Consider the following 22,072-nt stretch of genomic DNA (forward strand, 5'->3'; position numbering starts at 1 on the left):
TCGGGCCCCACAGGGCAGGGTGGAGGGGTGCTGTGCACTGGCGCCCAGGGTGCAGCAGGACAGCCCTGGAGCCCACCTTTCTCTGACCCTCAGAACTGCAGTGAGGTCGGGGCCGGGACACTAACCCCAGGAGGAGGCATCACACAATCCACATGCGTCCAAACTAGGCACCGGGAGCCACGCAGCCGGGTCTGAGAAACAAGCCCCAGGGGCTGGGGGTCCTCAGACTCCATGGAGGGGCAGCCCATGAGGGACACACAGAATTTGGACACCAAGCAGCCGTCGCGTGGCAGTGGCATGGAGGCCTATGTGCCAGGAGCTCAGGGGACCAGGGAGGCTGGGCGGTGGGAGCAGGAAGGCCCTGGGGGAAGGGAGGGACAGAGCATCAGCCTGCTCCAGCCCCACGGTCAGGTGCGGCCACGGCCGGGGCACGGGGACCAGCTCACACCACCAGGTCCTCGGGGCAAGAGGCAGGACAGGGAGCACAGGGCGGCACCTGTTGGCGTGGAGGCTCTCTCGCCCTTGTTGAGGACTGGTCCAGCCTCGCAGCAGCCTGCCACCCACACCCGTAAGGCTCTGGGAAGGGCCAGGGTCTGATTCCAGCCACAGCACTCCTGGTGGCCCCAGCTGAGGAGGGGACCCTGCTGGGGGTACACCGGACCCAGGGGCCAGCACCCGAATCCTGAGATCACCCGCGGCAGGAGACCAGGGTGTCTGCAGAGTGCTGGGCCAACGGGGACAGTGGGAGGAAAAACAGGAGACAGCTGCGGGTCGGAAAGACCCTCTAGCTGCTGTGACTGTGTGTCGGGGGTACGGCCATGCCCCAAAGGTGAAGACAGAGGCCTGGAGAACCCAGTGCAGTGGAGGACCCCGGCCCTCACTAGAAGCTGACTTCCTGGGCACCCCCTGCCCCTCTTGGTGCCCCCACACCAGCACCTGCGGCCTCGCTGGGGGACACTCACTGCCCCCAAGCTCCTTCAGGCATGCTCCCCTTGCCGGGCCCTCACCCCACAGCGAGCAGTCCAAGGCGGGCCCAGGGGCACTGGCTTCCTGGAGTGACACCCACAGCTGAGGGTCTCAGGGCCCTCTAGTCCCTTTTGGGGTGGCAGAGGGACTGGCCTGCCTGAGCCCTGAAGGGCCGCTGCTCCACAGGCTGACCCCCCCCTCCACAGGTCCTGCTCCCTTGTGCAGCCTGAGGCCTCGTGGCTCCTACTCAACAGAGGCCGAGCCCATGGGGAGAGAACTTGGAGGCAGGGACGGCCCAGGGACTGTGGCCTCTCTCCTCATTCTGCCAGAGAGGGAGGAATGGGAGGAGGAGCGGAGACTGTGCGCAGGCAGGGCCCCCCTCCAGACGGACAGGCCCATGTCACCTCCACAGGCCTACTCGGGAGGAGACTGGCCCATGGGCGAGAGGCAGGCGCGCCAGGCCCGGCAGCCGGGGCTCCCGACGCCCACGTCTTGCTCAACTCCCGGCGTCTGGGGGCGAACCACACCACAGCCGGCACTCAGGGAGTTCACAACGTTTCATTTCAAACTCTGACCCGCAGACATCAGGATCTCCTCCCCGCTGGGCTGTGTCCCCCGTCACTTTGCAGGCAGGGTGACGGCCACCCCCATCGCCTTCTGGCTGGGAGCCATGGCCGTGGGCTCTGTGCTGCCCCCACCCATGCACAGCGCCCCCTCCAGAAGAGACGGCCAGCGGAGCAGAGGCCTCCAGGGCTTGGCCTGGGGGACTCCCATTGACGAGCTGAGGCCAGGACCGTGCAGCAGGCGGGCTGTGGCACGGGCTCACATCACCGCCTCCATATGCAGGATCCTCAGGGCCTCGGAGATCTGGGCGCTGGTGTCCACCTGGCCGTACATGCCCACCAGGAAGGCCCTGTGCAGCAGCACGGCCGCATGCTCTGCAGGAGAGACGAGGACCCGTGCCAGGCTGCACTGGCCGGACACCCCGGCTGCGGCACCCAGGACCCGGGGTTCCCAAGAGCTGGGTCATCGGGCGCCTCAGAAGACGAGCCTCTGGGCTTTGCTTGAGAGGAGAGCCTTCCTCGGCCCTTCCCTCCTCAGCCTGGGGACCGAGGGCTCCAGAGGCACCAGGCGCCCTGGGCGGGTGGGAGACGGACAGGACGGGACCCACCTTGGCAGAGGAGGGTGTACTCCGGCAGGTTCCTGAGCGCCGTCTGCGCCACTTCAAAGTCCCGGCTGCCCAGGCAGTACATGAACGTGGGCAGGAAGTCGGCTGCGATGCTGGAAAGGCCATGTGCTCGGGTGGGCACCTCCTCCCCGTGCCCCAGACCCTGCCCCAGGGCGCTAGGTGGGCAGGGTGCCGCCCTCAGCCCGGGGTGTCAGGACACAGGCCGGGGAGCCGGGCTCACCTGGGGCTGTTCTGGATGGAGCGCAGGGCCAGGCTGAAGGCCAGGTTGCGGCTGGATTCCTCAGGTGAGCTCATCAGCCGCTGCAGGTTAGTCTGCGGGGGTGGGGGTGGGTTACACGGCCACCCTCCTGTGGAGGGCTCAAGCTGTCAGCTCTCGGTCTCATGGAGACTGTGATGGCTGATGGCAATGGGAAAGAAGACCACCAGGGGACCCCATTCCCCAAGCCCCTACTCCCCATCGCTGGACGGCTCTGGGACCTCAGAGCCCGTAGGAGGGAAGCACTCACTCGCTGTCAGCAAGTTCCGGCCCAGGCAGAGGGTGGCCCTGCCTGGGTTCCGTGCAGAACTGTAAGCAAATGGGGCTGGACTGGTTCAGACATGCGGTGTTCCCACCCTTGAAGCCCGGCTGCTAAGGGCTCTGCAGGGTTCATGGAGGAACGAGGCTGGGCGGGTGGCTTCCCTGCCACGGGCTGGCATGGGCTTCTCCATCCCGGTCTCTGAAACGCCATCCCGGTCCCTCTAAGCACGTGGCACGAGCTTCAGGCGCCCAGCAGCAGAAGGACAACAGGCCGGGCAGTAGGGTCGGCGCCCCCGGCCCCCAGCCCACTCACCGAGAAAAAGCCCAGGATCTCAGGTCTCCGCCGGGACATCTCGTCTATATCGCTCAGAACCTCCAGCAGATCTAGAAGGGGCAGGGGCCCGTGAGGGCAGAGCACAGCTGCTGGGCTTGGGGCTGAACCGCAGCCCCCGAGGACCCACAGGCAGAAAGGCCGACTGCCGGGCTGTGCTGCCCCTCACACCCACTGGGGAGGTGCAGAGACCGAGAGCGTCGCAGGGACCCCCGGGTGGGCCCCTGGTCTAGACCTCTGCATGGCTCTGGCAGGGGAACCCCAACCCTCGGGGTGCGGTGGCCCATCAGAGCCTTGGCCCAGTGCCTCCTGGAGCTTTCTGCACCAGCTCAGCTCTTGGGAAGGCCAGGGCGCCCAGCACCTCAGGACAGAGCGCCTGGGAGCTGCGCGGCTTCCCCTCCCGCTGGCCAGCGACCCCCGACCATGGGCGCCGGTGGACGGGGCAGCTTTCAGAGGAGCATGCCCCCAGTCCCTGCTCCAGGAGACATGGGGTCAGCTCAGGGGTCTGTGTTTGTCCCACACTCCCCAGATGCTGTCTTGGCCACCCTAGAGCCAGGCTGAGGACACATGGCCCAGCCCCTTGCACCAGGTGCTGCCCAGACCCGAGGCGTTGGCCTCTGGTGAGGGGCTGACCCCCGGGCACTCCCAGCAGCACGGAGCATGCCCAGCAGCCCAACTCCGCCCAGCCCCGGACCCTCGGCCCTCCTGCAGACCACCAGCCACCCACCAGCCCACTGCCAGGCCTCTTTCCAAGTATCCCCTCAACTCCGGGGGCCCCCGACCTTCTGCTTCATCGGGAGCCTGCTCCCCAGCATGACCGACCAGCATGACGCCCTCCCTGCCGACCTCGAGCCCCCCAACAAGGAGGAAGCCCAGCTCCTCCCACGGCCCGGCAAGGGCCTATGGCCTTCGGGATGCCCCGTGGTGAAAGCCTGGACAGCCAGGGCCTCCACAGAAGCCAGGGTGCCACGGCGGCAGAATGGAGCCCGGCCCCCACGGCGGGGCCAACCTGGCCCAGGAGAGCTGGTTGCCGACTCACCCTCGACCGTCCGGCCCCGGGAAAGCCGCTTCACGTAGGGCGCCATCTCGGCCGCCGTCAGAGGGGTGAAGAGGGACGCGCTGACCAGCGGCAGGGAGCCCGCCGAGCTCTCGTCTGCAAGACAGGAGACTAGTGCTGTCGGCGGAAGACTGAGACGGCCCAGCCCGGAGCTCCCATCCAGATGGACTGCGGGAGGTCGGCCTGGAGAGCGCGCCACAGCGGGGCTCCAGAGGCTGTGCGTACAGGCAAGGCCGTCTTTGCCAAACAGCCCCTGGAATCAGGACTCTGGACGAAACAGGGCCTGGGCCTGGCGTGGTGCCTGTATACAGCAGGCACTCAGTAAACGCAGTGAGACCACACGCTGGCTGGGAGCCGCTCGGGGACCTCAGCGCTCGCCCCTCAAGCCCGTCACCTGCTCTGTTCCCTTCCTGTGCACACCTGCCGCACAGTGCAAGCGCGGATTTTCTCTGCAGCCTAAGCACAGCCTCAAGGCAGGAGCCGTGGCCCTGCGCTGCAGCCCCGGCACACAGCAGGTGCACAACAAAGGCGCCCATGTGCCCGACACGGTGCTGAGCGTTCCCACAGACCACCACGAGCCACAGAGGCACAAACGATTTGGCAAAACCAGGGCAGCAAAAGAGGGCCATGAGGGGCCAGGAACTGACCCGGGCTCTGGCCGCTCAGCTTGCTAATTTGCCAACTGTTGACTGGACTTGTCAGAGCAGTCGACAGCCCTGCCTGGGGGCACAGGTCACCATCGGGGTGGTGAGGACCACAGGGCGGAGACGGGGAACCCAACGGAGAATACAGAGGGACTCAGCCAGCTTCCCACAGAGAGGAGGGGGTGCTGTGCAGCCACGCTGGCCATGGCACCGTCAGGGTGTCATGTGTGTGCCATGGCCCTGGGCCCATGATTCCCCAGGGACACCAGGATGGTCCCGAGGTCTGCCAAACCTGCAGCCCTGCCAAGCAGAACCCCGCGGCCGCACTCACCGTCGCCCTCCTCGTCCAGGCCTCGGTCGGCTCTGCCACCCCCGCTGGGAAGGCTCAGCCCCGCAAGGAGGGACTTGAGCATCACCAGGTCGCTGCTGTCGAAGGACAGGTCGCTGGGGAGGAGCACAGGCTCACCGTGAGGACATCATGGCAGATGGAAGAGCGGGGCAGACAGACTGGGGCGAGGTGGGGGACCCCAGGGTGCTCAGGAGGCAGGGAGCCACAGCAGGCAGTGGAGAACGTCGCAGCACAGACCCAGCACCTGCGGCCCTCGCTGCGCCCGGCCGAGCGCTGCAGGCAGCATTGATTCCCGGCTGCCACCCCACCTCGGGAGCTCTCAGGCCTGAGCACCGATGGGGCCTTCGCGGGAACCCTCCCTGCAACCTGCTGGCTGGAGCCTCGCTGGAGAGGCGGCACACGCACTGTGCGGGCCGGCACACGCGCACACTCACTGGAGCGCGTCAGAGTGCTTCTGCAGGAAGGAGACAGCCGCCGGGGCGTTGTGGGTGATGTACTGGTGGGTGAACTGCACGAACTTGCTGATGAAGGGGGCCAGGTGGCGGGAGGACTTCCTGTAGTTCTGCGAGGCGGAAGCCGAGAATGCAGCGTTCAGAGCCGGGCTGTGCTGAAACAGACACCCTGCACCCCACCTGCCCACGCTGCTTCCCCGGAGGCCTCACAGCAGACCTGGGAACACCACAGTGCCACCACCCTCTGCTGGCTGCTGGGCGGTAGGGTATGTTAAGGGGCCCAAAGGGTCAAAAGTGGCCTTGTCCTTGTGAGCTCCCAGCACAGACAGGCAGATGCCCAGCTGGAGCTCGCGACAAGAGGGATCACAGGCTCAGCAGGAGCACGACGACTACGGAGGAGGCCGCGCCGGAGCCTGACCAGTCTCGGCTGGGCTCTGAAGATGGCAGGGTCTCCCAGGCAACATCACCAGCCGGGCCTTCCAGGAGTCGAGCTGGGCCCCTGGGCAGGCAGCAGAAACGGCCCGGCCTGTCCCTGATGCAGGCCTAGGGCTCTGCCTTCCTGCGGGGCTCCCAGAAGCCCTGAAGAGCCCCCATCCCAGGTCTGCCCTCACCCGATGGCCTCAGGCGGAGAAGGGGACGGACCCACAGTGCTGATTACAAAGATGGGCCTGGCCAGGGCCGTGGGAGCGGGAGGGGGACAAGCTGAACGGGGAGACATGCGTCCCGGGGTCCCGGCTGCTGCACCCAGAAGAGGCCCACCACCCAGGCTGCGGCCTCTGGAGGGCAAGGCCAGCAGGACAGGACGGCCTCAGCTGTCCCCCGCAGGGCCGGGCGCAGCGCACGCACCAGGAGCAGGCGGACGAAGGAGAGCAGGCAGTCCCACAGCGCCCCCTGGTGCTCGCTCCGGAACACCTGCGGCTGCAGCAGCTCCAGCAGGCCCAGCACGTGCAGGAAGAAGGCCAGGTGGCTCTGCTGGCGGAACTCCTGGAAGTTGAGGTGAGTGCGGCCATGGAGCAGCGCGGCCACCATGGGCAGGTGCCTGCAGACGCGGAAGAGCATGCTGCTGTCTCCCCCACGCACATGCCCACGTCCACCCAGGCCCCAGGAGAAACGCTCTGCTGTGACACGGCCCACCCCGGGCTTTGCACACCCACACAGCAGAGCTCACTCAAGTGCCTATGCCCATCGGAGGGGCGGGTGCACCCGTCACCAGCCCCAGGGGACAGGGAGGCTGCCTGAGGGCTGCGGAAGTGGCCTCGACCACCCCCCCTGGGTCTGGGCCTGAGGGGGTGCGATTCCCTAACCCACCCTCTTCAGGGGTCAGCCGGCTCCTCCCAGCAGAGGCTCAGCTCAGTGAGGAAGAAGCCAAAGGCCATCACTGCCCACGAGGGCTGCCACTGCCTCGGCCGGGCTCTGGCTCCCGCGCCTCGGCTTTTAGCCACAGGACCTGCTCTTGAAGGAGCATCCGGGGCGGAGGCAGCAGCAGGCCTGCCCAGCGGCAAAGAGGAAGGGCACTCTGCCCCCGAGCCTCTCCCCACGGTGCCGCCCGGCTGCAGGGGGGGCGGCCAGGCAGTACCTGAGCAGCAGGAGGGGATGGGCCACCGCCAGCTTTCGACAGGCCATGTTGGCGTCAGCCACTCGGTTCTCGGAGGACCGGGAGTCGCTGGTGTCCGCGAGGAGGGTGATAAAGCGGTGAATGAGACCGTCCAGCTGAGAGGAAAGGGTGGTCAGAAGCAGGGGGCCGCCGCAGCTTCACGCCCCACCTGCCCGCCCCACACTGAGCCTGCCACCCACCACTGAAGGGGCCACGACAGGGCCCAGAGGGGCAGTGTGCAGGTCTCTGGGGCCAAGGTCCCCGTCCCCCAAGGACCTGGCATGGCCACGGAGCGACCCAGAGAAATCTGTTCCCCCAGTGCTTTCTGGGCACTTCTGCAGGTCAAACAGGCCACAGGCCAAGTGTCCAGGCCACCCCAAACACGCATATTCAAAGTCAACCTGTCCCACAGGTAGAGAAAAGCTGTCAATGCCAAACGTGGCACTGATGTGCTGAGCAAGGAAAAAAGCCAAGATCATACAGAGAGTATGATTTCAATTGTGCAAGACAATAAAAACCACACAAAAAAGGAAAGAAACATGTTAGAAAAAGCCAACTTCCCTCCACTGTACCAGGGAACAGGGAAGGCGGCAGATCCTACTCAGGGCCAGGCCGAGAGAAGGTGGGGCAGAAGGCGCGCCAGGTCACGCCCGCGACTCATATCCACCCAGAGCAGCGAAGACGGGGCCACAGGACCTGCGCACGTGGGATCGCCGCAAGTCATCTGTCCACGCCCCATGCTGCAAACAACCCCAGTGCGCACCAGGAGGTGGACGACGAGCGAGCTGGTCTGGCTGCGCAGTGGAATACCACGCAGCCAGAAGAGGAATGTGCCCTCCACGTGCGCTGCAGCACATGCGGATCTCGAAACAACTGCACGGAGTGAAGGACGCCCAACACAGTGCATACCATGCAAGTCCACTGATGGAAAACCCCGGAAAGCGCAAACTGATCCGTGGAGACCCAGCAGCCCGTGGCCGCCTGGGACGGGGCAGCAGGGGGACTACCAGGGGCACGGGGCACTTCTAGGGGGCAGAGACGCCATGTCAGGCGTGCGGTGAATTCAGTGTACACAAACGTCAGAACTGATCACACTGCGCACCACACAGCTTGCTGTGCCAACAGTCCCTTAAGAAGGGAAACACTGGGGCACGTACGGGACACCCTCTCTGCTCCACGCCCAGGGGGATTTCTCCACGGAGGGAAGATAACTTCCAGACGCTCCAAGAGGTGGGACAGGTGAGGGTGGTGCTGACGAGAAGGATGGAGCGGGCAGCCCAGACGCACCATCGCCCTCCCCAGTTTCCTTCTCTTGTTTAAATTGAGAAGATGCATTTCTCCATTCCTCAGATGTGCTTTCTACCTCACGAGCAAAGGACAGCAGCAGTCCTGCACTCCCTCACTGACGCTGCCCGGGCCAGCGGCCCCTCACCTTGCAGACGCTGCTGCCGGTGGCGCCCGCGCTGTGCAGCAGGACCTCGTGCACGGGGACCCGGAGCTCCGGCCGCTGCAGGTAGAGCTGCACGAGGAGGTCACGGCAGCGCTGGCCCAGCACGCTAGAGGAGAGAGCCAAGAACTGTCTGAGCCAGCTGGCAGAGACGTTGCTGCCCGCCTGCCACGGTCCATGCACGGGCATGGGTGGGGCACCCCTCCAGCCAATGGGAGCCGAGCCCTGACCTGGGCTGACTCCCTTGGTGCTGGCGTGTGAGGGCCGGCCTCCAGGCACGTCAGCAAGAGGACCAGTGGGGCTCCTGCACCCGTGCATCAGCCCCTCACCTGTCGCCCCACTGCTGGATGCAGCCTGTCAGATGCGCCGTCACCTTCCTGACGCTCTCATCGTCCCCATGACAACAGCTGAGCAGCAGAGGCAGCCGGGCCTGGAGGAGACTGCAGGCGGCGGCGTCCCCATCTTGGCTCCGGGCCTCCGCCTCAGCCAGGATCAGTTCCACCAGCCCGGTGAGCTCTGGAGCCTGGACCCGCAGCACTAGCTCTTCCCGCCGCTTCTGCAACAGGCACTCGCCAGTTAGGCCCGGGATGGGGTCGAGCACGCGTCTCCCAACCCCGCAGGGCAAGGTGCGCCCCCAAGACGTGCCTGAGGGGTGCGCTGGTCCCTTCCCTGCCAGATCCGAGGAACGTGGATGCAGGCCCAGAGGAAGTCCAGAGAGGCAGATGGGTCGAACCTGGAAGAAGCAAGGGGCTCTGGCTGAGCACGAGGCTCGCCTCAGTGTCCAGGCACAGAAGAAACCGCAAAGGCGTGCAGACGGAAACAAAACGGGGAGAAGCGCCTAGTGAGGAAGGCTCAGGCCAAGCCCGCCCCTCCCGAGCGCCCTCTGGGCCAGGGCCCAGGTCAGCCGTTAGAGGATGTGGGCCCCCATCCCATCGGCCTGCCCACCCTCTGGGCTTCCTAGCCACATGGAGGGGCAGCTGGTGTCCCTGCAGCACAGGGTGGGCGACAGTGTTCACATGATCCAAGGAGGAGGGATCGTCCTGTCCCTGACTGTGTGCCCTAGTGGTCACCCAGGGCAGGAACTCGGGGGCCAGGCAGGCTCTGGACCCCTAAGGAGGCCAGGCCACTGCAGGGCCCCTTCCTGGGGCACCAAGAGCCCTCTGTGGGTTGCCCAGTAAGCCCCAGGCACCCGAGGAATGAGGGGAAGGTACCCTCCATGCCACCATCTGAACTCGGCTCCCTGGGGCAGCACTGCAGGGGGGCAGCTGCCAGAAGAGAGCCACACGGCCGCCACACTACCCGCGGCAAGGCCACAGGAGCCAGACCTGCCAGGGAGGCGGCGGGCGCTTACCTCTGCTCCCGGTGCTTGCCCAGCAGGATGCGGATGCACTGGTGCAGCGTGGACCAGCTGGACTGATGCGTGAGCAGGGCTAGGAGGTACGGTCGGAAAGACGGCACCTGGGGGCCGGGATGACCTTTGCCCTGGGGTGGAAGGAAACCTGGCATGGCCCCCTGGACTGACTGGCTCTGCTAAACAGTCAGCGGACAACGCCCTGCTCCAGTTGCCAGAAAGCAGAGAGACAGGGCCGTTTCAAGGAAGACCCAGGGCCCCTGTGTCCCAGACCAAGGCCCAGCTGGCCGACTGCAGATTAAACGTGCACGGAGCTGAACCCACTGCTCAGTCAGGAACACACACGAGACAAAACGGTCACCCCGGGGCAGAACCGCCTCCTGCTCAGAGCCCTGGGGAGGAGTCTTCTCCGCAGGCAGCCAGCGGCTGCGGGAGCGCTGAGGTTTACGGAGGCAGTGGAGCACCGGCTGCTCTCTTGGAAACGCAGAGACACGAGTGCACGGCAGAAACGCGGGCAGGGGTAGCCCCTCCCCAGCAACACGGTCAGTGTTTTCTAGCATTCTCCAGTGACAGACGAGCCAGGGAGCCCCACAGAGCAGGGCACCCCAGGCCCTCCCTGCAGGGCGCCAACACGGCCGCCTCGTCAGGGGCACTGGGCTCCGCTCTCCCCCCTGCACACTGCGCCTCCGGGCCCCTCTGCGAGGACCTGGGCTCAGGAAGCGCCGACCCCAGTCCTACCCGCCTGCCCCAGGAACCAGACCTGGCCGGTCATAGTGACTGGCTTAGGGGGGATGTGGGATCACCCCTCCTGGCTGACCACAGTCAGGCCCGGGATTCTGCTTGAACAACAGAAAGAACCAGTCGTCCCCTGGTGGTGCTGGCAGACACGTGGTCTCAGAATGCCCGGGGCTGCTGGAGCCACTGTGAGCATCACGTCAGAGCCCAGCACCCGCCACGCCCCAGGCCGGGCCGCCATCAGGCCTCAGCCGACCACAGCCCACCTTGCTCTGGGAGAACAGGAGCTTCTGCTGCAGGTCCGGGCAGGTGCTAATCACTTCGGGGTCCAGCATCTCCAGCCAGTCGACAAGGAGCCCCGAGCAGGGTCCCAGCCGCACGGCCTCCAGGCTGAAGGGAAGGCGGGGTGGGCTCAGAGACGGCGAGCCAGGGCGGCTCAGCGGGCCGGCCCTGCCTGGCTGCTCACCTGCCCCCGTCGGCATCCTGCTTCCCCGGGGTTGGGGGCTCTTCCTTGTCCTGTAGCAGCAGGGAGCTCACCACCACAATGGGCCTCGAGGCCGCGAACGCAGAGGTGGCAGAGAAGAGGGCGCCCAACAGTTCCTCCAGGTGAGGAGACCTCACCTCGATCAGACCCCGGAGGACTGCGGGAAGAACAGCAAGGGTGTTCCGTGTCACTCCAGCTCGGGAGGGAGACGGGCGAGCCCTCGGACTGCCCGACTCAGGGACCCACACGGCCCCACGCCCCGTGGCCAACAATGCCCGGGTGTGACCAGTCAGGGGCCAGCCAACAGTGAGCGGTGGCTCTGGGACCCCACCCATGTGAAGGGAGGCCGCGGGGGAAGCCAGTCCACACTGGCTGGGGACTCAGCAAGTGCACGAAATCCCAACAGCAAGCCTGGAGGAGGGCTCGGGGAGCCGCAGAGCAGGGCCCACTTGGCTGGGGTAGGGGCTGCCCTGGGGACAGCATCTTGTTCCCCACATGCACCTAGGAGAGGGACCCCTGTGCAGGCAGCCACATTAGGGGCCTTCACAGTGCCGGGATGCCGAGATACCTTTGCTGACAAGCTCAGGCTCCACACCACACTTCTCCCCAGACTTGAGGGTGGTGACGAGGGCCCGGACAGTTGAGTTGACCACCTCCAAGTCCCCACGGAAGGTCAGGGCCTCCGCCAGGTGCAGGAAGCCACTCCGCACTGCAGGGGAGGGGCCGTGTGACCTGCTGGCCTGGTTCTGGCCTCAAGCCCTCCCTCGCTCCCATCAGCCCACCCTGTCCGGGGCGTCCTGAACTGCCCCCTCGCGGGAGACACCACTCGGTTCCCACGCGCACTCTCCTCCCACGCGCACTCTCCTCCCTGAGGAAGCTCTCCCAAGCCCTATCCACTCAACCGCTCAGCCACAGCCTCATGGATGCCAACCGAGGGCCTGCAGACCTCCGAGGGCCAAGAGGCTCCTCTGTGCTAACAAGGCCGTCATGGTCCCTGAGGATGGCAGAAAGCCCAGACCACACCCACGGGTGCTGGCTCCCCTCTCCGGTCCCTCACCGTCGGTGATCCTGCGCCGTGCCGAGTACTGGGCAGCGAATAGCTTGAGCTGGGCCTGCAGGGGCCCGCCCTCCACAGCGGGGCTGTCCAGCCACTGCAGGATCTGCATGAGCACTTTGAGGAAGAGCGACGAGAAGCCAGTGTCCTGGGGCACGCAGCGCTGCGGGGACAATCGGCAGCACGTGACTATGCTTGCTCAGTGGGGGCCACACCACTGACCCACAGTCACAACTGCCACTCTCAACAGTGCTCCCCTGGGGGTGCCAGGACCTCACAGAGATCCTGTCAAACCCCACAGCGGGCGAGGGGTCCAACCATTTGCAACTCATCTTCACGTCTTCAAGGGAAAAAGATCACAGGAACACAAGCACATATACACAGAAACAGAAAACAGAACATATTCACACATACACCTAAGCAGATAAGACAGATACGGCAAAATTACTGAATGTAGGAGGTAGACACACGGTGAAAAGCACACCACTGTCACCTTCTCTGAGCGCTGGGAAATTCCCCTAAGAAAAGGCGGGGGCTCTACCCCCACCTCCGTAGGGAGTTGTTTTGGGAAGCAAGAACCAAGAACAACAGGACAGCATCAAACGCCAGTCGGCTAGGGCCGGGGGAGGCCCTGCGCAGAAGCCCCAGGCCTCAGGCGGGACTAGGGTGAGGACCGAGGCCTCCGCCACACAGGGCAGAGCCCCACGTTCCAGAGCACGCAGAGCAACCCCTGCCCCGTGTGGCCACCCCCGGACTTGGGGCCCTGCTGCAGGACGCACCCCGCTCTCTGGGGTCCGCGGACACACCCACCTGGTACTGGCAGAGCTGGCGCATCAGGGGGCAGGCGAGGAAGTGGTGCCGGTGCATGGACATCACCAGGGCCCCGCTGTGCGGGGAGTTCAGCAGGGTGGCGATGGCCTGCAGGAGGCGCACCGCGATGCCCGTCACCTCGGGGCTCCCCTGGCGGACTCGCGCCAGCTCCTGGCCTAGGGCCTGCTGCAACGCGAGGGCCACAGGGCGGGCGCTGGAGCTCTGCCACCGCGGGCCCGGGCTCAGCGGGAAGACCTGGAGCAGAGCACAGGCAGCGGTCAGGCGAGCGAGCGCGGCAGGAGGGCAGCACCCCCGCCCCACCCCCTCTGCGGGATCCCCCTCAGCCTGCACTCCCGACACAGGCAGGCTCCCCCCGTTAGCCTGAGACCCATGCTGGGGAGCCACCAGGAGCCAGCACCAGGTGCGCAGTCCCCACGAGACTCCCCACCAGGGAGGAGGAGGGTGGGCGCAAGGACGCTGGACGGGGGCCTGTGTGGGGATCCCAGCTCCGGATGAGGCCACAGCGAGCCCCTAATCCTGAAACCCGGACCTCTCCACTTATAACCCAGGGCCCTAACTCAGAGGGTGCCAGAGGACTGCAGGGCCGGGCCTGGGGCCCAGAGAAACGGTCAGAAAGAAGGCACAGGTGCTCACACGTGAGAACAGTGCGTACACGCTCTGGGGGGTGTGCAAACGTGTAATGTGAAAAGACAGCACAAGCACTCTGCAGTGAGTGTTGCCGTGTGTGAGCAGGGGATGAGGACATCCTCATATCCACGTGTCCACAGAGGACCATAGACCGTGGGACCCCACACACACACGTATCCAGAAAAGGCAGAGAAAGCCACGGAGCAGGAGCAGGGCGGTGGGTGCCCGGGGACGAGGAGATGGGGAGCGAGTGATCACAGGCCCGGGGCTCCTCAAGGGGGATGCAAACGTTCTAAATCCACAGGGAGATGATGGCTGCACAACTGTGATCACACTCCTGCACCGCACGCGCGCAAAGCCTACACTGAGGGCCGTGCACCGTACGTGTGCCAAGCCTACACCAAGGACCGAGCACCGCACACTCCAGCGGGTGGACTGCACGGCCTGGGAATCCTCTCGATAAAACATGAACAGCACATGCTAGTCAGCAGTGAGGCCACATCTGGGAGGGCTATGTGTGTGAGAACGGAGGCCAGTACGCCTGTTTCCCATAACTGGACACAGGCCGGGGCACGTGCCAAGTGCAGCCTGTCCCACAGAGGTCAGGCTACTGCTGCTGAGCCGGCGAGAAGCAAGGATGGTGGTGGAAGCAACGGCCTCTCTGGGCACTGCCCTCTACACAGAACACACCCTACAACCAACCTGAGGTGGGCAACGGCATGAGCTGATTTTACGGGGAGGAAATGGGGGCACGGTGAGGTGAAGTAGCTCGTCCACGGTCCCCTAACCCCGAGGAGAGGCCAGGGTCTGACCCGGGCGGCTGGTTCCAGAGCCCCCTCTCAACTTCGACGTGGCGTTTCAGCGTAAAACCCCTCTCTGGGTGGGAGGAGGGCCTGGATGGCCCTACACGGGCCATCCAGGCAGCAGTGGTACCTGCAGGAGCATTCCAGCCAAGTCGTCCTCGGGGCCAAGTGCCCGCACCTGCGTCCCGGCCCGGACCCTGCCCTGGCCTGGAGGCTGCTCCGGGCTGCTCTTGGGCTTCGGGGCCTCCGTGCTGTCTGCAAGGAGGGGAACAGGCGTCAGGTGAAAGCTCTCCCTGGCCGGCTGCAGCGGGGAACCCTGCGAACCAAGTCCAGCCTCCCCCGGGGCCATCACCTGGAGAGAAGAGCTGCCCCCCGGGGACCCCCAGCCCTGCTCAGGCCCACGAGGAGCAGGGCCTCTAAACAGGTGCTCGGACTCCAGCCAGTGGCAAACGCTTCCGTTGGGTCTGGGGAGACCGAGCGGCCGTGAGTCAGGGAAAGGAGAGTACCTCATCCGGGGAGACCGAGCGGCCGTGAGCCGTGAGTCGGGGGAAGGAGGGTACCTCGTCTGGGGAGACCGAGCGGTCGTGTGCCGTGAGTCGGGGGAAGGAGGGTACCTCGTCTGGGGAGACCGAGCGGCCGTGTGCCGTGAGTCGGCAGAAGGAGGGTACCTCACCAGGGGAGGCCGAGCGGCCGTGTGCCGTGAGTTGGGGGAAGAAGAGTACCTCGTCTGGGAGGCAGGGAGGCTGTAAGCAGAGAGTGGAAAGTCTGGCCTCCAGACGCCCCTCTCTCGTGCTGAACCTCGACCAGGTGAGCCATGTAATCTGCGGAACAGCGGCCAGAGAGTTAAACGCATGGGTGATTGGGGGGACAAAAACCTGCGCTGGGGACCCCAGGCCAACGCGCCCACGGAGTTCAAAGCTTCCTGAGACTTCAGCTGAGCCACAAGCTCTCTGAGCAGAGGAGCAGCTGGCGCAGACCCCCAAACCCCAGGCGGTGCTGACTCACACCGGGCCAGGGCCTCTCCCGACCCCTCCCTGCCTTGACCTTCCTGTTCGGAGCTGCTACCGAGAGCCATCCAGTCTGACCCCCCAGCCACACATGGGCTGGAGGCTGGGCCAGGGCCCACCGCCCACGCAAGGCCCCCTAGCTCTCACTCTTATCCATGATGTTCTGCTCCAGCGTCTGGGGGTCGTGGGCCACTGCCTGGTCCAGGTACTGGAGGAGCTTGCTCATGCTGGACACGGGGATGCCGAAGGACTGCACAAAGAGCAGCAGCTGCTGGGGCTCCAGGTCCTGCAGGGCTGAGGGCCACACTCACTCAGCGACCACCGCTCACCAAGCCGGGCCCGCAGGAAGCTGCCGGGGTCCTGGACCACCTTGAGCCTTCACTCGAGCCCGGCCCCTCCCAGCCCCGGATGGCAGCATAAGGTGTGCCTGGTGGACCCTCAGGGCCCACAGCACACGGCTTGCTCTGACACCGCGTGCAAGCCCTTGGCTTCTCTTCTCGGCTCCCTCAAAATCGTCAATGGCTCCCTATGGCTGGTAAGGAGTCCTGTCTCTTCAGTGTCCTTCGCTGTGCTTCCTGAGCTAAGCCCATGCTCACCAAACGGCCTTCCACGTGGCCCTTGCCCTGCCCAGGCGCTGCCCACTGCATGCTGCCTGGGCCTTGCCACATGCCCTTCCTCTCACTGCAGGCCCCCCAAACCCCTCCCCAGCCTCCAGAGCCAACTCAGCAGCCCCAGCCCTTCCCTTCTCCCCCCAAGTCCTCTTCGTCCCTTCTCCAGCACCGACTGCTCACTCGGGGCCCTCAGTTGCACCCTGACTGCCAGGGCTGGAGGGCAGGTCGGCACAGGCGCTGATGCTGCCTGCAGAGTCCGGCACGGTGCCTGGCGCACGCCAGGCACTTCACAAACATCCACTGAGTGATAAATGCCTGGGAACCCACAAGAGCCCACCGGTCTGTCCTCTCAGCTGCACCAGCTGGAACAGGCCCAGGCCCACGAGGGAGGCGTGAGGCCTGGTCCACCCTCACTGACAGCTCCCTGTCGCCAGCCCAGCCCAGGCCCGTACCAGCATCCACCAGGCGGGGGACCTCGGAGCGGATCATGCGCAGCTTCAGCCAGTCGGGCAGCAGCAGCGCCTCCTCCGACGTGTCCACCAGGAAGGCCGTGGGCAGGGGCTTCTTCTCCGGGAACCAGATGTCGAGGAGAGCACGGAACTCGCCGTCACCAGCTTCGGGAGAGACGAGGGTGTAACCAGCAGGGACGGCTCACAATGCTTTTCCAAGCCTCACCACGTGCGGAGCCCCCGACCCATGATGCCCCAACACCAAGGCTGGAGAGCAGTTTTGTAGGTGGGAAGCGAGGCTCTGGAGGGACAGGGGAGAGCCCCCGAGAGCCCGGCACAGCCTCCGTGTCAGGGACTGCGCGGAATTCACTTATCTGACCCTCACGGTCGCCGCGTCACCCGGTTTCACAGCTGAGGACACAGAGGTGCTGAGTAGCTGGCCACTCCCTGAGGGCCAGTCCCCCTGGGCTCCGTGTGCTTGCTGAGCCAGCTCATGCCAGCCCTCAGGCTCCATAAGGTCCCGTGAAGCCCAGCAGGCCTGGGCCAACCTCCCCTCATTGTCCACATGCTTGGGACTCCCGCCCTCCTGAGGGGAGGCCTCCTGTCTGTGGCGTCATGTCCACCCACCACAGCCCACATGGCAGCAACCCCAGCAAAGAGACCCATCCCTTCCCACCACTCCCAGACGCCATCAGGCAAGTGGTGGAGCAGTCCACAGCGGTCAGCCGGGAAGGAGAGAAGAGAAGGCTGGCAGGCCCAAGAGGGTCCAGCCAGCTGAGGATTACTGGGCTCTGTACATAGCCCACGGCCAGGAAGGCAAGGGCAACACACCCCAGGCCTATGGCGAGGACCTGGAGCTCACTGCTCTGGGTCTCCAAGTCCCATCAATGGGCAGCCTCACGTTCACACCTCCACCTCCAGAAACCAAGAATTTCAAGGCTGGGCCACGAGAACAAGGACAGCAAGCACAGGAAGGTGTCCCGGCTGCCCGTGGCCATCTCATGAGGGCACAGCACCACGTGGACTGGGCAGTGAGGCGTCCCGGGAACCAGGCTCGCACCACAGCCCTCCACAGGAGCTCGACAGCACGGGGCTCTGCCACGTGGAGGACGAGTGCTGCCCTCGGCGCTCCGCGGAGCACCTTCTATCTCTACCCTGCAGCAGGGGAGCGGGGCGAGTTGGTCCAGAGACCCGCCAGAACCGCGGCAGGCACGGGGCCTCTTCCCACCTCGCACACCTGCCTGGCAGGGCTGGAGCTAATCGGGCATGATGAAGGCAGCCTGCCTGGGACAGACCCCAGGAGCTGCCCCTTCCACGGCCTGCAGGCTGCTTACCACGGGGCGGCCCCAGGGTCAGGAGGATGACCATGGCATGGACCACCAGGATGTGCATGGTGGCCGTCTCCCCACTGGTCCAGCGAAGGAAGACCTGGTCCTGAGACTCTGACTGGAGAGTAATGAAGGGGTGAGGGGTGAACGGGGCCTTGGTGAGGCTCCAGGGCACGGATCCCGGGAGCCCGCACCTGCCTTACCCAGCTGTAGACCTCCTCCCCTTCCTTGCTCTTGCGCATGCGCCTCACGTAGCGGGAGAAGATGGAGAGCAGGGCCACCAGCACGGCATCCGACTCGGCACCATAGGACCGCTTGGAGAAGAGGTGCGACATGATGGTGGAGCGCTCCACGATGAGCCGAGCCACGTCCTGGGGGCACGAGCATGGTGTCAGAGGGCTCCTGGGACCACGGGAGCGCCTGCCTCCTCTTTTCACACCAGGCCAGCAGTTGATGAGCTGGCGGCAGCCCACCGTGAGCCTGCCCCCAATGCCACGTCACATCAGCACAGCCACGTGCCCAGCTGGGATGGCCACAGGGCAACGGCACACAACCTGCTGACGATGGAGGCAAGGGGACCCCAGTGCTCGGGACCCCCTCAGATGCACAGGGACATGACCCAACAAGGGGGCTGGGAAGAACAGGAAAGAGGAACGGCACGAGACTCCTGGAGAGGACACGACCTGGCCCTGACAGTGGACATGGCTGTCCACCGGCCAGCACGGAGGAGAGGAGCATGTGGCCAGCAAGAAGGCAGTGCTGACACCATGCCATGAGCAACAGGAGTACGTGATCCTCAGACCCAAAGGTGAAAGCTGTCTGCAAACAGCCAAACACGAGTTCACTTGAACTCTGCAGAAACAGTGCTGGGCACACAGGCCCCGAGCCGTCCCCAGGCCAGCTGCCAGGCTCGAGACCCGGAAGAGTGAAGCCTTGAGGCCTGGCTGTCATTCCGATCCAGTCCCTCGGTGAGGACACCCAGTGACCTCTGCTTGCCTCCCACTTGCTCATCTCACAGAGATCCAGCCGACACGAAGCGCACTAGGTTGCTGAGACGAAGAACAAGCCGATAGGAAGCAAGGCGAAGAGAGAGCCGACCGGAAGGAGTGGGGGCAGGAGGAAAGGGGCATGTGCCCCGGGTCATGGCGCCCTCCCCACCACAGCCTAGCCCGCGGGGGCGGCCCTGAGCCTCCCCTCCCACTCTGAGCTGGCACTCCTGCGCGGGGCCCAACCACCCCTGCTCCTCAAGTGCCATCGCCCCATCCCAGGGGCAGAGTGACAGGAACAAACAGACCTCGGTAACAACAGCTACTCAGGACCCAAGTGGCACCTGGGTCTCGCACCCTCAATGCCTGCTCTGGGTAGGGTGTCACCAGGGCGGGTTCACTGTGTCCCCACCCTCCTCACCAGGCTGGGGTCACTTGTCCCCACCCCCCTCACCAGGGCCAGGTCGCTGTGCTGGCCCTGCTCCTCCACGGGCGTGTGCTGGGACAGGTAGACCAGGTAGGCGCTGATGGTCTGCGGGTCGGTCTCCATGTGGATGGCCTGCGGAGGGGCCGTGTGAGCTCGCCCACGGGCACGTGCCGCTCCTGCCCGCCCGCCTGGCCGCGGCATGCCCACCTGCTGCAGCGCCAGGGCGGTGGTGGTCCTGACGCTGTCGAACAGAGGCAGCCTGGGCAGGTCCCGCAGCAGCCACTGGTAGCCCTGCAGTGTCTCCGAGTCCCCCGAGTCCTCCTCCATGGGGGGTTCCTTCTCCTCCCCATCCCGCAGGCTGCCCTCCGAGAGCACCAGGGACAGGCCCTGCAAGCAGATGCGCGCACTGGGCCAGCCTCCACACGCCACGCCTCCGCCAGAGTCCACACCCAACCTGGGGACAGGGCCGTGCCCTCAGAGCCCTGGGGGGCCGCAGGGAGGGGCCCGGCAGACAGGTGCTGCGTCCTGTCAGAGCCGCTGGAGCTCTGAGAAGGCAGCGGCACGAACGGTTTCTTTAGGAGACTGTCGTTTGGTTCCCAATGAAACACGGCAGAACCAGCGACCAGCTCCTTACTGGGAGGTCCCATCACCACCCGGGAAGGAGGCTTGCGGTCCCTGCGAGTCCCACTGGGACTGCCCCTCCTGTGCACAGTCAGCTCGATAAGTCTGGGGGTGGAACACCCCTCTCAGCAGGGCACGCAGCCGGCCTCACCTTCATGGCCAGCACCCGGGAGGCCACCTGGGAGGAGCCGAGGCGCCGCAGGAAGTAGTCCAGCACCTCGCACGTGGTCTGCTCGTCAGCCTTCGGGCCCAGCAGCAGGTCCTGCAGGCGGCCCAGCAGCTGCCTCTGCTTCTGCTGCCTCTGTGGGGACAAGGGGACCTCAGGGGGATGAGGGGACCTCAGGGGGACGAGGGGACATCAGGGGGACGAGGGGACCTCAGGGAGGCGAGGGGGACAAGGGGGACGAGGGGACCTCAGGGGGCCCGCAGGGCCGGCAGGGGCTCGGGGCACCCGGGCACTTGTGGGGCTCAGATGCACAGACCTGCCGCTTCTTGGCCTTCTGCTCCCTGCTCTCGCCCTCCTCCTCCTCCTCCCCGGAGGCGGAGTCGTCGGCGGCATCATGCAGCAGGAACTCGCACAGGCATTGCACGGGCAGCACGTCCAGGGAGCCCTCGCTGGACTGCACCAGGTCGGCCAGCCAGGGCATGGACTGCGAGGAGGCCTGGGCGGGCAGGGGACACAGCACTCAGCACCTCCTGCCATGAACCTGCCACCCGCAGCCCCTCCGCCCGCCCTCCCTGCACTCCTGGGCTCCACACGCTCATCCCACCCCCCCGGGGTAAGAGGTCCCAGCTGCCAGCTGATGGGAAGGAGCTACCGGCACACCTAGGAGCCGGGCCCCGTGCGGCCCTCAGGTCCCAGCGTGCTCTGGCCTTTTCTAGCTATGGTTCCATTGAATGCTGGAGCCCACCAAAGCCTCTAGAAGGCTCCCGGCCCACCCTAAGCCCCTCCTCCCAAAGCCACAGCAGAGCTCACCTGCCTCTGGATGATGTTGAGGAGGAAGTCTGGGTTTCGGCTCCGACACAGCAGGTGCCCAAGGCGAAGGGACTGGTTGAGGCCTTTCACTTGATCCAGAATGTGAGGGGGAGGCCTCCGGGGCGGCCCCCTGGGAGTCCCAGAGGACAGGAGTGTGTCAGAGCCACAGTGCAGCAGCCCAGAGCTACAGCAGCAGGTGGGGGGGGGGGGCAACTGCCTGCCTCCCCCAGAGGCCAGTGGGCCCCCTCTCTCCCACCCCCGCTGCCCAGCGCTCTTGGCTTGACCCCAGGCCTGGCTCCACGGAGAACTAGGGCGGCAGCCTGCGGCCTGGCCCACCCCACCCACCACCCAGCAGTCCAGGCTCGGGTCCGCGCGAGCTGTCAGGAGGGGCTGGGGCTCGGGGCCACACGTACTGGGGGTCCAGGCTGGTGAGCTGGGACAGGAGAAGGCTGCTGCTCTCGGTGATGGTCTGCTTGGTGGAAGCAGCCGCCAGGTGCCCCTCGAACGCCAGGATCTCCTGCTTCTCCCGCTGAGCGATCTGCAGCTCCCGATTAATCATCTCTGTCCGGGTCTCCTCGTCCGTCAGGGTGCACGGCGGGTAGGAGTAGTTACTGGGGGCCACACGGGGAGCAAATGGTTACCGCCCCCGTCACAGCCTCATGGGCCAGGCAGGTTCACAACTCGTGTGATGTCCCCCACCCGGCACACAGCTTGAGCTGTCAGGCCGCGTCACGGAGCCCCAGCGGGGCCATCAGCAATGCTATCACAGTCAGACCGCTGCGAGAGAGCCCGGCCTCCTTCACAGCCCGTGCCCAGCCACCCACACAACGGCCTGCTAGCCACCTCCAGAGCAGGCCTGACAGGTGTCAGAAGCCTGGACCTGGAACTGTGTCCATCCAGGACATTCCACACTGGAAGCCCCTCCAACAGGCCAGATGGCTCCAGTGCACTGAGGGTGCCCCAAGCTGACTCCTGCTTCCTGAGGCCTGGGCAGCCACCGGAAGGCACAGCGGCCAAGCACATGTCCTGAAACCTCACCGATCTTCCTGCAATGGCCACTCCTCTCAGGCCTGTTCCTAAGGCCCCAAGGTCCCTCCACCACATTAGCTACAGAACAGCCCTTCGGAGGTGTGAAGGGAGCTGGGCCACACATGCCACGGCCTCACACATTCGTGCATACGTACGCGCCATAGCCTCACACACTCATGCACACAGACGCCACAGCCTCACACATTC

At 65.5% G+C, this 22,072-nt stretch overlaps 1 protein-coding gene across 2 annotated transcripts in view; it reads right to left on the reverse strand.

Moving 5' to 3' along the window:
- Nucleotides 1-1,505: 1,505 nt before the first annotated feature.
- Nucleotides 1,506-22,072, reverse strand: part of INTS1 (integrator complex subunit 1) — a 35,581-nt gene continuing 15,014 nt past the window's right edge. For both annotated transcript variants that reach the window (XM_044746733.2, XM_070484070.1), the window contains exons 18-47: nt 21,250-21,447; nt 20,837-20,966; nt 20,343-20,522; nt 20,012-20,161; nt 19,447-19,626; nt 19,267-19,371; nt 18,030-18,197; nt 17,833-17,944; nt 16,502-16,663; nt 15,586-15,732; nt 15,154-15,252; nt 14,562-14,686; nt 12,981-13,235; nt 12,174-12,333; nt 11,685-11,825; nt 11,099-11,273; nt 10,899-11,022; nt 9,898-10,028; nt 9,192-9,279; nt 8,876-9,102; nt 8,532-8,655; nt 7,082-7,215; nt 6,352-6,544; nt 5,488-5,615; nt 5,036-5,148; nt 4,043-4,156; nt 2,986-3,056; nt 2,376-2,467; nt 2,138-2,247; nt 1,506-1,904 (exon numbers count right to left, since the gene is read on the reverse strand). In XM_044746733.2, coding sequence (XP_044602668.2) covers nt 1,789-1,904; nt 2,138-2,247; nt 2,376-2,467; nt 2,986-3,056; nt 4,043-4,156; nt 5,036-5,148; nt 5,488-5,615; nt 6,352-6,544; nt 7,082-7,215; nt 8,532-8,655; nt 8,876-9,102; nt 9,192-9,279; nt 9,898-10,028; nt 10,899-11,022; nt 11,099-11,273; nt 11,685-11,825; nt 12,174-12,333; nt 12,981-13,235; nt 14,562-14,686; nt 15,154-15,252; nt 15,586-15,732; nt 16,502-16,663; nt 17,833-17,944; nt 18,030-18,197; nt 19,267-19,371; nt 19,447-19,626; nt 20,012-20,161; nt 20,343-20,522; nt 20,837-20,966; nt 21,250-21,447 — 4,252 coding nt within the window. In that variant the 3' untranslated portion in view covers nt 1,506-1,788. The remainder of the gene's footprint in view (nt 1,905-2,137; nt 2,248-2,375; nt 2,468-2,985; nt 3,057-4,042; nt 4,157-5,035; nt 5,149-5,487; nt 5,616-6,351; nt 6,545-7,081; nt 7,216-8,531; nt 8,656-8,875; nt 9,103-9,191; nt 9,280-9,897; nt 10,029-10,898; nt 11,023-11,098; nt 11,274-11,684; nt 11,826-12,173; nt 12,334-12,980; nt 13,236-14,561; nt 14,687-15,153; nt 15,253-15,585; nt 15,733-16,501; nt 16,664-17,832; nt 17,945-18,029; nt 18,198-19,266; nt 19,372-19,446; nt 19,627-20,011; nt 20,162-20,342; nt 20,523-20,836; nt 20,967-21,249; nt 21,448-22,072) is intronic.

This window comes from Equus asinus, chromosome 14 (assembly GCF_041296235.1).
Source record: "Equus asinus isolate D_3611 breed Donkey chromosome 14, EquAss-T2T_v2, whole genome shotgun sequence".
NCBI classification, from domain to species: Eukaryota; Metazoa; Chordata; class Mammalia; order Perissodactyla; family Equidae; genus Equus; species Equus asinus.